The 14,689-nt window shown below is 38.4% G+C and overlaps 2 protein-coding genes across 3 annotated transcripts in view; one reads left to right on the plus strand and one right to left on the minus strand.

Moving 5' to 3' along the window:
- The first annotated feature begins 1,518 nt into the window (after window positions 1-1,518).
- On the plus strand, window positions 1,519-7,261 carry cdk5r1b (cyclin-dependent kinase 5, regulatory subunit 1b (p35)). Its single transcript, XM_051914241.1, has 2 exons — window positions 1,519-1,822; window positions 3,125-7,261. Exon 2 carries the CDS (start codon window positions 3,305-3,307, stop codon window positions 4,217-4,219), a length of 915 nt encoding a protein of 304 aa, XP_051770201.1. The 5' UTR covers window positions 1,519-1,822; window positions 3,125-3,304; the 3' UTR covers window positions 4,220-7,261.
- A 3,729-nt stretch (window positions 7,262-10,990) lies between these two features.
- myo1d (myosin 1D) overlaps window positions 10,991-14,689 on the minus strand; it is a 76,879-nt gene continuing 73,180 nt past the window's right edge. For both annotated transcript variants that reach the window (XM_051914238.1, XM_051914239.1), the window contains one exon: window positions 10,991-13,666. In XM_051914238.1, coding sequence (XP_051770198.1) covers window positions 13,510-13,666 — 157 coding nt within the window. In that variant the 3' untranslated portion in view covers window positions 10,991-13,509. The remainder of the gene's footprint in view (window positions 13,667-14,689) is intronic.

The raw sequence follows: 14,689 nt of genomic DNA on the forward strand, positions 1-14,689 counted from the left end.
TTATTAGGCTATTATTCAGACCATGGCATTTAGCAGGCTATCATACTGCTTAGAGAATTTGTTGTTGTTGTTTATGGTCAGTAGGTGGTGACAGAGCCTGCTGTTCAGTTATCCTTCCATGTCATCGACAATCCTAGGGTGAAATCCAGTGCATTCTACTGAATGAAAAATTATATCAAGATTTTATATACAGAATTATGTAGGCTATTCCGAATTTAAAAAAAAAAAAAAAAAAAACTGAGGTGCACTTGAGCAAGGCACCTAACCCCTAATCACTCCCTGGGTGCCTTCTATGTGTGTCCACGGTTTGCAGTGTGTGTGTTCACTACTCACTGCTCCTAATGTGTGCACTAACTTTGATGGGTTAAATGCAGAGGGCAAATTCCGAGTAAGGGTTACCACACTTGGCCTTCACATCATGTCAATAAATATTCAGTCAATAAATACATAAATAAATAATAGGCCTTTATGTGCGATTAAATCTATATACACGTCCTTTTCTACATGGTTAAAGAAACATAGGCCTATCAATCAAATACAGAAGGAAATAGCAAAAAGTCGGCCCAAAATATCAATAAGCCTGTGTATAAATTATTTGAAAAGTTACATATGGTGCGTTAAGCCTTCCTGGGAAGCTCGTATTTACGAGTTGCGAAGTCGTGTTTACGTCAGGTGCGTTCAAGTCACTTTCGTCGGAGCAAGATGGCGGTGTACCTTCTCTTAATTAACTACACAAAAATACAGCAAGGTTTTTAAACTCTACTTCTAGAAAATTAAGAAAATCTAGAAAATTAAGAATGTTTTGCTTTTTATGTTTTTAATTAATTTATGAAGCAACTGTAAACTTTCTCGTTACATGGGACTATTATTGTTATATTACAGTTTTGTTTTGTGCAGGCATTGATTTATTTTGTTGTAAATAAAAAAAAGCTTGGGTTTCTCACTGACACGCCCCCATAAAGAAAATCCCGAGCTTCCCAATCGTATTTACGACTTTGTGGTAGCATGCGTTCACCTCATAAATACATGACTTGTACGCACCATCAGTCTCGGTTCACCTGAGCAACAACAATGTTATAAGTGACCAATAGCCTATTTATTAAAAAAAAATTATAATAATAATAAAAAAAGGATGTAAATACGTATAATAGCCTAAATATGACATTTTTTAAAATATATTTAGTTGGAGTATAGGCTATAAATTATTTTTATGTAGCCTAGCTAAATTTATAGCCTATACTAATGAATTTAGATGCATATAATTATAACTAAATATTAGTTGTAATATTTATAAATAAATAAAAAATCTTTAGTCTGTTATTTTTATTCTATTATTATTATTATTATTTAACTTTAAAAATGACCTCGGAGTCTAAAAGTTTGTTATGATTGCCAAGTGTACGAAGGCGGGGCAGTGGAGAAACAGACCACAGTGAGGCGCTCTAGCACAGGTTTTCTAACAGCAGGACGCAGTGCGCGCGGCTCTGACAGCACAACATCAACCTAAATCCCGTATCTGCTGGTGTGGACCAATAGCACAGCTTCACAGTTCTCAGCATCACCAACCAAAGGAGACATCCAGCATCCCCAGACCACTGGAGCGCCTACAGAGACCTCCGACAAGACGTGAAGATTGTTTTGTTTGATTAAAAGCCTATTATTTTATTACATTTTAGGCATCCTGACAATCTTGAAATTAAATCTTTTACTTGGTGTGGCGGTTTTTGCATCTCCTTGATGCGCAGTTTATCAAGGATAAACCCAGACAGCCATTACTGCGGCTCTTGTTTTGCCAAAGCATCGTGGAGGAGAGCAGATTCCTGTAAGTGAGCTGCATTTCATCGAATCCTCTGTAATCATACATGTTATATTTGGTGGATTGTTGGTCATATTTTCAAGGTTTTACAGTATTTGGAGAGGAATTGTAAGCTGGCTTGGTTAACATTTAATCTCTTTCTTTCTTTCTTTCTTTCTTCTAATTTTGTTGACGTGATGATGAGAATCAGTGTCAGTAATCTCTCGTGCTCATGTAAACATCGCAGGGAGGATCTCACATTTTCAGAACCTTGGACAGTGGCTGACATATTTCAGCAAAGCATAAATGCATTATAGTAGCAAAATGAAAGTGGTTGTTTTTTTCTTATATTTTTTGTTAAATAATCTACAAACATGTATTGAATGAGAATGAGGTATTATACTAGCCTACATGTCCCATTAAATACAAATTTACGAACGGTGGAATCAGTATTTACAAGAGAGCAGTAAACACTGGACTCTGCAATCATGGCGATGTCTTTATTTATGTTCATTGGCGGGTTTGAGTTTGCTGTGTAAAATATAGGCTATATATAGGTATAAATGTGGGGTGTCAATTATTTTAAGTGCTGTAGAGCTACACAAATCAATTGTTTATATTTTAACCAAACATACAGTTGAAAACGAACGATTTCCATGTTATTGTGAGTGCGTGCCAGGGAAGAACTGCATCTTACTTGAATCTACGACACAATGCCTTTAAGGCCTGTTTTCGACACAAACAAAACAGCAGGGTAGACTATCGTCAAATTTAAAACCACAAAGAAAGATCCTAAATCATCTTAAGTAAAAAGCAATTATAAGTTAACGTGTGCAGAATAGATTACATAGGCCTATATATCAATGATATATTGACATTTTTTACCCAAGTTAATTATTTTGACACTTGAGAAAACCAATTGTCCAATCATCTTGGATAACATTAATAATGTAAGATTATTTTATTGGAAACAAAAGGCCTAATGGCCAAGCCAACATGCAGCATCACTGTTGTTAGGACACTACAGGTACAACCCTATATTTGTAGATGACTTGAGCTTGCAAAAAAACAAACCAGCTAAAATAAAACAGATAAAACAATACATTTATATAATTAAAAATGCATATTTTAATCTGAGGAGAGCCTATTATACTGCATACTCCATACATCTGCAGTATAAAAACTCTGTGATGCTAAAATGCTACTTAAAATCAAAATACACACTTATATTATTGCTATGTATATATCAGAAATGTGCCAGGAAAGAACCAATTTAATATATATTTATATATGTTTTGTTTTTTGTTTTTGTTTTTTTGTTTCTTATAGGCTTTGCCGTGACAGAGCCCTCATCCATCCCGTCATAATTCTTTTTTAAATAGAGCACCAACCTAAATTTGGATGTCTAACGCAGACTGAACTAGTCTTAGGAAGCAGTGGGGCTCCAGTTTGGCACCTTCTTTAGCTGACCCCTAACCTTGAGATCCTGATAACCTGCTCCCCGGCATCATGGGAACCGTGCTATCGCTATCACCCAGCTACAGGAAGGCCGCCCTGTTTGAGGATGGCCCGGCCACCGTGGGCCACTACACGGCGGTTCAGAACAGCAAGAACGCCAAAGACAAGAACCTAAAACGGCACCCGTTCATCAACGTACTGCCGTGGAAACGAATAGTAGCCGTCTCGGCCAAGAAAAAGGGGTCTAAGAAGGTGCAGCCTAACACCAACTACCAGAACAATGTTTCTCACCTCAACAATGAGAACCTCAAGAAGTCACAGTCTTGTGCAAATCTCTCCTCCTTTACGCAGGACCAGTCGAGTCCATCAAACCAAGGCTCCAAAAACTCCAACAACACGGCTTCTTCTGTCAAGAAGGCACCTCTTTCCAACTCCAACGTTGTTCCCGGGACACCCAAGAGGGTGATTGTCCAAGCCTCCACCAGCGAGCTACTGCGCTGCCTGGGGGAGTTCCTCTGCCGGAGGTGCTACCGGCTCAAGCACCTTTCCCCCACCGACCCTGTGCTTTGGCTCCGCAGCGTGGACCGTTCTCTGCTGCTGCAGGGCTGGCAGGACCAGGGTTTCATCACCCCGGCCAACGTGGTTTTCGTCTACATGCTCTGCCGCGACGTGGTCTCCTCTGAGGTGGCCACGGAGCATGAGCTGCAGGCCGTGCTGCTGACCTGCCTCTATCTGTCTTACTCTTACATGGGCAATGAGATCTCATACCCTCTCAAGCCATTCCTGGTGGAGACCTCCAAGGAGACATTCTGGGACCGCTGTCTGTCCATCATCAATATGATGAGCGCCAAGATGCTGCAGATCAACTCGGATCCTCACTATTTCACCCAGGTCTTTGCAGACCTCAAAAATGAGAGCCAGAAGGAGGAGGAGAGGAGTCGTCTGCTCATCGGCCTGGACCGGTGAGGGGGCTCTGGAGATGTCTTTTGGTGGCACTCTTGTCTGGCATTTTTAGAAAGGGATGGTTATTTATAAAGGGATAGAAATTTACTCACCCTCATGTCATCAAACCTATATGACCTTCTTTTTTCTGTGGAACACAAAAGAAGATATTTTGACAAATGTCTCAGTGTTTCGTAGTCCTGAGAATCAATGGGGTCCAACAGGGTTGTTTTGGACCCCATTGGCTTTAACTGTACACTCTTAAAAATCAAGGTTTCAAAGGGGGGTTTTACAGCGATGCCACAGATAAACGATTTTTGGTTCCTCAAAGAACCTTTCACTGAACAGTTTCTGGGTTTTTTTTTCTAAGTGCGAAAGACATTTAAAAAGTCTAAACAACATTATTCCACTATAAAGAACCTTTTGTGGAATGGAAAGTTTCCATAGTTTGTTGAAGGGATAGTTAACTCAAAAATGAAAATTCTGTCATCATTTACTTATTTTCAAGTTGTTCCAAACCTGTATGAATTTCTTTCTTACGTTGAACACAAAAAAAGAAATTTTGAAGAATATGGGTAACCAAACAGTTGATGGACCCCATTGACTTCCACTGTATTTTTTTTGTTTTTTCCATACTATGGAAGTCAATGGGGCCCACTGTTTGGTTACCAACATTCTTCAAAATATCTTCTGTTGTGTTCAGCAGAAAAAAAAGACATTCATACAGGTTTGAAACAACTTGAAGGTGAGTAAATGATGACAGAATTTTCATTTTTAGGTGAACTATTCCTTTAAGGGTTTTTCATGGAACCATCAATGCCAATAAAGAACCTTTATTTTTAAGAGTGAAAACAGTTCTTCAAAATATCTTCTTTTTTGTGTTGTGCTGATGAAAGAAAGAGTGTGAGTAAATGATGAAATGATGATTTTCATTTTTAGGTGAACTATCCCTTTAAATAGTTCCTACAAGGGTGGAATAATTAATGGGATATGTTTCAGTGGATTATTCGCATTCGTACATTTTATAGGAAGCAATGGGTGATGCTAATGTTGTTTAAAAGGAGTAGTGAGTCTTTCATTACCTTTACCAATGGCAATTGAATAATTTTGGACCTGAATACAAAGAAAAAATGCCAGATTTGAGTGTACCAAGCGCTCTAAAGTAGTGAATATTTAAAAGCACTGACCTAAAAGACTTCAAAAGACACAACGAGATAAAAAGAACAACACAACAATGAATGTGGACAGGACTCCAGCTGTTGTCTAGCTGACTTCTGGACACTTTGCACCAATATGTTTGCCACCACTGTCAATAGAACTGGAGGTTGATTCATAATCAACAGACACTTGAACTCCTGTGTCCATGAAACCAGACACACACTGAATGATAAACACACTGCTGTTGAAAATGCTCTGTTACAGCCATTTGCAAAAAGGGAAACGTTGGGCGTGTTTATGTCCGCAAGCCACAAACAAAGAATAAAGGGAAATGACTTTGAGGCCAGCATTGCACAGTGGCTGTTGATATAGATGGTGAAGAGGTTGTCAGCACATTTGTAAGAAAGACCTACTTTATTTTCATCCATGATACAGAGTTAAACAGACCTCTCTGTGGTTTACGTCTCTGAAGCTTTTTCATTTTTTAAAACAACTGTATTCATCTGAATGCACATACAACCTGGATGAAGTTAAGTACTTTGAGTTTTTTAAGCCGACTGTATATGTGTTTAGGGAATGAAATCTGAAAAAAAAAAAAAAAAAAATAGTTTATCTTGCTATGCCTGCTTCGATGAGCCATTGTTTTGTCATTTCGTTTTATACTCAGACTAGTTTCAACAGGGGGCTCTGTACAGAAAAGCCTGTAAATGTATCAAAAACAGTGCCATACCTTTGATGAAAATCATGTAGGTCTAAAAACACATACCAAAGGCCGGCAAAGTTTGGAACGGTAGGATTGTCATTAATAACAACAAGTATCTATCGAAATCGTAATTTATTGTTATTTATTAATTATTTTCACACATTTCTCTCTTGCATTTAGAGATTTTAGTAACGTGTTGTGAAAAAACAGTGCAGAAATTAGTTTGATGGCTACCTTTTGGTGAGAATGAAGATTACGGTTAATGCACATTTGCATTTGAATGAATTATTCAAGGCGATAACGTCTATAAGAGCTTAGTTTTAAACCATTTTCAAATCTGAGAAACACCAAGGTAATTCATCATAGTGACAGACGATCGGTTTCATTCGAGGTTAAATACCTGAAACCAATTTCTCTGTGAAGTACTGTTGGGATGTTCTACATATCAGCACTGCAAAAGCAATCATGAGTGATTATCCCATGACAGCACACGCCAAACACAAGCTCCGGGCATTAAATTGGATGAGATGTGGTCTATTTCTGGAGATAAGCAGCATATTTATTATCAGATTCACGTTAAAGTACTAAACAATATTACAAACTGCCATTTGCAGACACACGTTGATGACATCAATCGAACTGGACCTTGGATACTGGAGGGATTGCGTGTTATATGATCTATTTGCCCACTTTAAAACATCTCAGCAGTGCTAAATTGTGCATGCTTTCTTTCAGTAGTTATGTATCTCTTTCTTTATAGTCAAAAAAAGAAAAAAGAAAAAAAAAGAATGTGACAGTCATATAAGCAAACATTATTATGTCTATCTGTTAATTCATGCAAAAGCCTGTTCTTCTCATGATCTGAAAGTGGGATGGATGGATTCTGTGCGACTGCTCGCCCTGCTGCATTGCTTTACGTGACTGAAGGTTAAAGGAAGCCAATAATTTGTTCAAAAAACGTGCCAGGAGAGGTTTGGATATGGGACTTGCACTTTTCTGTGAGATATTTGTATGAGGAGACTGCAGGGGTTTGAGGTTGTGGGGGTTGAAGTAGGTGAGCCCTGTTTCACCGCTTGCCTGCTATTATTTGCCCCCAGCCCACAACAAATGTGCCATTTTTTTCACTTGCATCACAGAGTAGTCCTTTGAAATCAAGTACAACACTTAAAAAAGAGAAGTAAAAGATTAAAACTCCTGTCAAACTCTCTCTGTATCTGTTGTGTAATTCTTTGTAGAACTGAAAACAGTGTTACAAAAAAGGATTGCATGAGCGTGTGAGTGCGAGTGAATGTATTTGTATCGAAGAATGTGACGTGTGTATGTTGATTTTCTAGGATCAGAGCATGGCCGTGCTTATTAGAGGGTAGGACTCTATAGTATCGGGCTAGAGTTTGACAGGCGGGTGGGAGGGAGGGGGACGGATCTGTTACTGTTTTGTTCTTTTAAAAAAGATGAAAATCTGTTGCTGTAATTTTTTGCATTTTGTTTCTGCTTATTTTTATTTATTTTTGTACTGTGATGAAAATAAAATGCACTGATCGTTAAAGATAGGCCACGGTGTGGTTGTTTGAGGAAGGTAGGATTCACAAATAAAAAACACTGTAATTCTCAGCTGGACTGTCCAAACTGTGCCTAGTCACATTTGGGCACAGGGTTGTTACATAACTGCAGCTTAGCAACATGAAAACTGGCTGTTTACCAACATAACATCCTTCTTTTCAATTATGTGGTCTCACATTGCCATAGATTGGTTTAGTTAGGATAATCGTAGCTTCTTAAACAAAAACATTTCCTGACTATAATGGATATCACTGAAACTAATAGATGCACAGCTTAACAGCAGAGTCGTAAGTCTTTGTGCCATTTTAACTATATAGCAATATAATCATAAATAATGTTGATTTAAGTGTCACTCTTCCCAAATTAGATGATTGAGCATATATTCAGGAATAGGCTGTGCCTCTATATCCACACTCTAAAAAATGCTGGGTTGTTTCAACCCAAATCTGGGTCAAAAATGGACAAATCCAACCGTTGGGTTAAATTTTCTAATTATTTTTTAACCCAACGGTTGGGTTTGTCTATATTTGTGGGTTTTTGAATGAATGAACAAACCCAATTAAGGATTCACAGCATCATATGTGAAAAGATACATTAATATACAGTATCTCACAGAAGTGAGTACACCCCTCACATTTTTGTAAATATTTTATTATATCTTTTCATGTGACAACACTGAAAAAATGACACTTTGCTACAATGTAAAGTAGTGAGTGTACAGCTTGTATAACAGTGTAAATTTGCTGTCCCCTCAAAATAACTCAACACACAGCCATTAATGTCTAAACCGCTGGCCACAAAAGTGAGTACACCCCTAAGTGAAAATGTCCAAATTGGGCCCAAAGTGTCAATATTTTGTGTGGCCACCATTATTTTCCAGCACTGCCTTAACCCTCTTGGGCATGGAGTTCACCAGAGCTTCACAGGTTTCCACTGGAGTCCTCTTCCACTCCTCCATGACGACATCATGGAGCTGGTGGATGTTAGAGACCTTGCGCTCCTCCACCTTCCGTTTGAGGATGCCCCACAGATGCTTAATAGGGTTTAGTCATCACCTTTACCCTCAGCTTCTTTAGCAAGGCAGTGGTCGTCTTGGAGGTGTGTTTGGGGTCGTTATCATGTTGGAATACTGCCCTGCGGCCCAGTCTCTCGAAGGGAGGGGATCATGCTCTGCTTCAGTATGTCACAGTACATGTTGGCATTCATGGTTCCCACAAATGAACTGTAGCTCCCCAGTGCCGGCAGCACTCATGCAGCCCCAGACCATGACACTCCCACCACCATGCTTGACTGTAGGCAAGACACACTTGTCTTTGTACTCCTCACCTGGTTGCCGCCACACACGCTTGACACCATCTGAACCAAATAAGTTTATCTTGGTCTCATCAGACCACAGGACATGGTTCCAGTAATCCATGTCCTTAGTCTGCTTGTCTTCAGCAAACTGTTTGCGGGCTTTTTTGTGCATCATCTTTAGAAGAGGCTTCCTTCTGGGACGACAGCCATGCAGATCAATTTGATGCAGTGTGCAGCGTATGGTCTGAGCTGACCCCCCACCCCTTCAACCTCTGCAGCAATGCTGGAAGCACTCATACGTCTATTTCCAAAACACAACCTCTGGATATGACGCTGAGCACGTGCCCTCAACTTCTTTGGTCGACCATGGCGAGGCCTGTTCTGAGTGAGATCTGTCCTGTTAAACCGCTGTATGGTCTTGGCCACCGTGCTGCAGCTCAGTTTCAGGGTCTTGGCAATCTTCTTATAGCCTATGCCATCTTTATGTAGAGCAACAATTCTGTTTTTCAGATCTTCAGAGAGTTCTTTGCCATGAGGTGCCATGTTGAACTTCCAGTGACCAGTATGAGAGAGTGAGAGCGATAACACCAAATTTAACACACCTGCTCCCCATTCACACCTGAGACCTTGTAACACTAATGCGTCACATGACTCCGGGGAGAGAAAATGGCTAATTGGGCCCAATTTGGACATTTTCACTTAGGGGTGTACTCACTTTTGTGGCTAGCGGTTTAGACATTAATGGCTGTGTGTCGAGTTATTTTGAGGGGACAGCAAATTTACACTGTTATACAAGCTGTACACTCACTACTTTACATTGTAGCAAAGTGTCATTTCTTCAGTGTTGTCACATGAAAAGATATAATAAAATATTTACAAAAATGTAAGGGGTGTACTCACTTCTGTGAGATACTGTACATCATAAGAAAAACTAGAAAGTAGAATACTAAAAACAACCCAAGTTGGGTTGAAAACGGACAAACCCAGCGGATGGGTTAAATATTTGCCCAACGTGCTGGGCAGTTTTATTTAACCCTACTGTTGTTTAAAAATTACTATATGGCTAGCTTAATATAAACCCAATAGGTTGGAAATTAAGAATCAGACATATAAAAGGCAACAATAATAATCAAAATGTGAACATTTATTAATAAGCAATTTAATAAATGTTTATTGTTTAATTATTATTCATTAAACTTATTAATGTTGATTTATTAAACATATTAATGTATGTTCATTTCCAAGATGGGTTCATTTTAAGCAAGCAATACAGCAATTTTTAAACAGTTGAGTTAAATAAAACTACTCAGCAAGTTGGGCAAACATTTTTACCCATTCGCTGAGTTAAAACAACCCAATTGCTGGGTTTGCCCATTTTCAACCCAACTTGAGTTGTTTTTAACCCAACATTTTTTAGAGTGTACTGTTTACGATGAAAACGATTCACTGGATAAAACCGAACTTTCCAGAGCTACACATGAATGGAGTACAGTTTAAAGACAGCATGAAACAGAAGTTGCAATGGTCGTTTCTTCCCTATTGTGATGTATATCCGAGTGAAATGGCTCCACGAACAGGAAAAAATGTAGGGCGGGACTTGATTTTGTCCATTGGGTATTGATTGGATCATTGTGGTTTGCTATTGCTGTGATGTAATTTAAGTGACAGGTTGTCCCGCCCTCGTGCCAATAAACACATCAGAGAAGAGAAGAGAAGAGAAGAGAAGAGAAGAGAAGAGAAGAGTTATTTTGATGAAAGATTATAAGGGCACATGAGTTTAAAAAAAAAAAAACTGCACAGCCATGGATAAATATTATATTCCATAAAATATAAAAATTACATTTTTTATTTCATGGTGATTTTAATGTCTATCATGAACTTAAGATCTAGCACTAAAATACCCATGTATGAGAATAAACAGTGTGATTGCTGTCAGTGGATCTGCTGTAGCCACGCTCACAGCCAAAAAGATTGACAGGTTGAACTGTCATCATCAACATCCCAGTGGCAAACAGCTGCTCTCCCTGGATTTATAGCCATGTGCAGCAAATCAATGAAATAATGACAATATATCAGTGTGATGGAGCAAAAGCCTCGGAGCAGACACTTCAAGGGCATGTTTATTTTCATGAGCAGATATTTGGTACAGCGTTTATTTGATTAACAAAACATAATGTCACGTATGATAAATCAGTACTAAGATTTCTACGCAATATACATTTTTAAAGTGTAATTGTTTGGTTTCCATATACTAATATTCATGTCTGTAAATTACTAATGGTTAAATATTGCATTAATATACAAATGAAAAAGCTCTTTTTTAAACAAACACACTATAAACTGGATTCCCTTCTCGATTTGGTCCAAGCATGTGTAACATCTTTCAAAATTTTAAAACATTTTAAAATATATTAATTAAATAAGAGAAGTATAAAAGTAGGCACATCATTTGATCAGATCAGGCTAAATCTCCAACATTAACCAAAATGAACAGGTAATAATTACAACAAAGAACACAAAAGATCTGGGAACTGAAATTATTCGGCACTTAAATGAAATCACTGGGGATCACGACAAGAAGGAAAAAAATGATTATATATTATAAAACGGTAATATATTGCATGTCAGAACAAAGCAGACTGCTCTATCCACAAAATGGGCTGGACTGTATGCAAATGAAGAATCACGTAACTCAAATTAAAAGATCATTTACACAGTCAGTGTGTTTATATCAGGTTTAGTGTTTGATTCAAGAAAAATAGACCTTTACAACTTTTAGAAAATGTTGTTAGTCCATTTATTGTGTTCATCTCTTTGAGCTAAGAAACAGGGGTGTCCGACTTTATCTTCCTAGAGTACTGTGTGTTTTCATGCTTTTACTGACACACTTTACCAATCCAGGCTAATAGTCAAGAGAGAGAACAGGGACTGAGGAAGAGGATGAGAGAGTGTAGAGAGAGAGAGATGGACAAGACATAAATATTCCTTCCTATGCATTTTAAAGAGAGCAACTGTTTTAAAACAGACATAAGCAGTAAAGCAAAATGGAGATTATGTGATCAGCATTCACATGTAGCCCGGCCGACCACTTGCTCAAAGTGATAGTCTGACTGGGACGGATCAGTACTAGTGGCTCATAGCTCACTAGCGAATCCACTTCCCCCATTTTAATCACACGCAGTGGAACATCACTGACACTACTGATGTGAGCTTAGTGATATTTTTGGCCATGAGACATGATCCTAATTAACTGATAAAAAGATCTCTAGCTACTAGCCATGAACAAAACAATGAAACAATTATGGAAAAACAGATTTATGCAAACACCTGCTTAGAAATAAAGAACAGAAGTCAGTTTTCAGTTTGGCACTTTCTTTATCAGTTGCGAAAGCTTCAAACTGGGTCAGACATCTTGGGAGTTTCTACTCAGAACTCTGTTGATTTTGTTCTATGAATCAATACTGCTCTCTTTCTCTCTTATTTGAACATTTATACACAAATGTGCAAGTTCGTAATATCAACACAGCTGTTTGCTGTGTTTTTCAATCGATGTTGACAATATATTGAAATATGACTAGATATAACTAGCTGAAAAAAGTAAAAATGGACCTTAATTGAACAACTGGTTGACTTAAGAGTTTGGAGGATTTTCATTATCTTGTGTTTTTGGTGACAAATGCATTTTTGGCTCATGTAAAATGGCTTTGTAAACATTTTAAGAAAAATTTTGAATGGCTTTATCAGTACAGAAATGGTTGAAATAACTTTTTTTTGCTATAAGCCAAACTAAAGGGACCACTATTGGCGGCAGGGTCTATTATTTAAAAAATGGCAATTGAAAATAACAGTCGCCATCACTTCCTGCTCTGTGCTGCCCCATCTGATTCTACTCCAAGATATGTGAATAAATGACAGTTCTCCTCCTACCTACATTATATATATAGTGCATATACAGTACATTATATAAGCTATATCAAATATACAATGTGCTATAAATGACCAGCTATATGCAGAAAAAGAGAATGGTTTAAATTACGAGAGAGTTTAACGCTCCTCTCAGAGCAGTTAATGAGTTTAAGGATATGATCAACACATCCCGCTCAAGAAAATCCGATCAAATTCAGCAGAAACCGCAGGACTGCTTATGATCTGTGTAATACGTCGGGACACAAGCAGAGCTATTCTTCATCCCGCATGAAGCAATGATCAAAAACCAACATATTCCCTTTTAAGGAAAACCCTCAAAACACAAGTTAGATGCTTTTAAAACCCTTCATATCCTGTTCCTCATAAATATTACATTTATGATTACCCATCATTTTGGTTGTAATGTTTAATAAATAAACAGAGCCGGGTCTGGTAAATCTTCTTTGAGGGTCTATCTCACTACCTCCTTGTCATCTTGTAAATAATCTAAACTGAAGTTTGGAATTTAGGGACAAACTTGTTTTAAATTAAATATTCTTCCTTGCCTGTCTTCAGGCAAATTTGGTATGGCTTCATTTCTGAGGTTCAACTCAAAAGTTTTGACTAGCACAAAATAGATACCCTGCTGTCAATGTCCGGTTAAAGGGGCCTTTTTGGGATCCCCGGTCCTCTAGTTGCCTGGCACTGAGAGAATGTATCCCGATCGGCTCTTGGTGAAGTCTGGCTGTGATTGGTTGATCTTGGTTTCCACGATGATAGTGCACTTCCTCCCATTCATACTGCAGTGAATGGGGCTGACAATGTTCACCTGTAGCTTCCTCTTCTCACTAGAAACAGAGAGAGAGAGAGAGAGAGAGAGAGAGAGAGAGAGAGAGAGTGTGAGTCATTGAAATATTCCATATGTTCTTGTTTTTGTTTTGGTCCACAGAGCTCTGTGTACTTGTCGCATCTGGTTGGCTGTTTCTGGGTGGATGGGCATTTTACGCCAGACTGTCTCGCTGAGGGGATCAATGAAGCACAAGAGTAATTGGCTGAGAGAGAGCGGCTGAGTTTTTAGAGAGGGGTGAATGGAAAAGAAAAAGTTCAACTGTATCACACGCACTGTGCAGACTGTGAAGTCAATAGATACAACCACTAAAAGCCTCATTACACCTAGGAAACCTATTAGCTACATTTATATATATGTCCTCACATCCGAACGGAAAGCTGTATTTCGATAGTGTAAAGCCATTTTGAACATGAAATTGAATATTCCAGGTTCAGTAGTACAAATCGAAAACAACTGCGGCATTGTTGCAACAAACATGAATTTCCACTTGTCTCGTTTTCTTTAAATGTAAGTATAGCCACACAACACAAACAATGTGTGTGTTAACATGATTGTAGCAGAAACAATAGTTTTTTTGTGTGTGTGTGTGTGTGTGTGTGTGTATGTAAAGTTATATCCAATATCAGCCTAAAAATGATCAGAAAAATGACAAGAACAACTTTTCACAAGATGTAATATAAGTTTTTGGTGTCCCCAGAATGTGTCTGTGAAGTTTCAGCTCAAAATACCCCACAGATCATTAATTAAAGATTGTCAAATTTGCCCCTATTTGAGTGTGAGCAAAAACACAGCGTTTTTGTGTGTGTCCCTTTAAATGCAAATGAGCTGAACAACAACAACAAACAACAGTAGTGTTGTTTGTCAGTAGTGTCAGTGATGTTCCACTGCGTGTGATTAAAATGGGGGAAGTGGATTCGCTAGTGAGCTGTGAGCCACTAGTACTGAACAACAACAAAGCTGGAGAATCTCACGCAGCCAAAATGACGATTGTCAGTAACGGTGTTCAGCCTTACATTGTTCA

The sequence above is a fragment of the Ctenopharyngodon idella genome, chromosome 12, assembly GCF_019924925.1.
Source record: "Ctenopharyngodon idella isolate HZGC_01 chromosome 12, HZGC01, whole genome shotgun sequence".
NCBI lineage: Eukaryota > Metazoa > Chordata > Actinopteri > Cypriniformes > Xenocyprididae > Ctenopharyngodon > Ctenopharyngodon idella.

What these genes read in the sequence shown, in the direction of transcription:
- cdk5r1b (XM_051914241.1), top strand. Translation starts at nt 3,305, where the DNA reads ATGGGAACCGTGCTATCGCTATCACCCAGCTACAGGAAGGCCGCCCTG.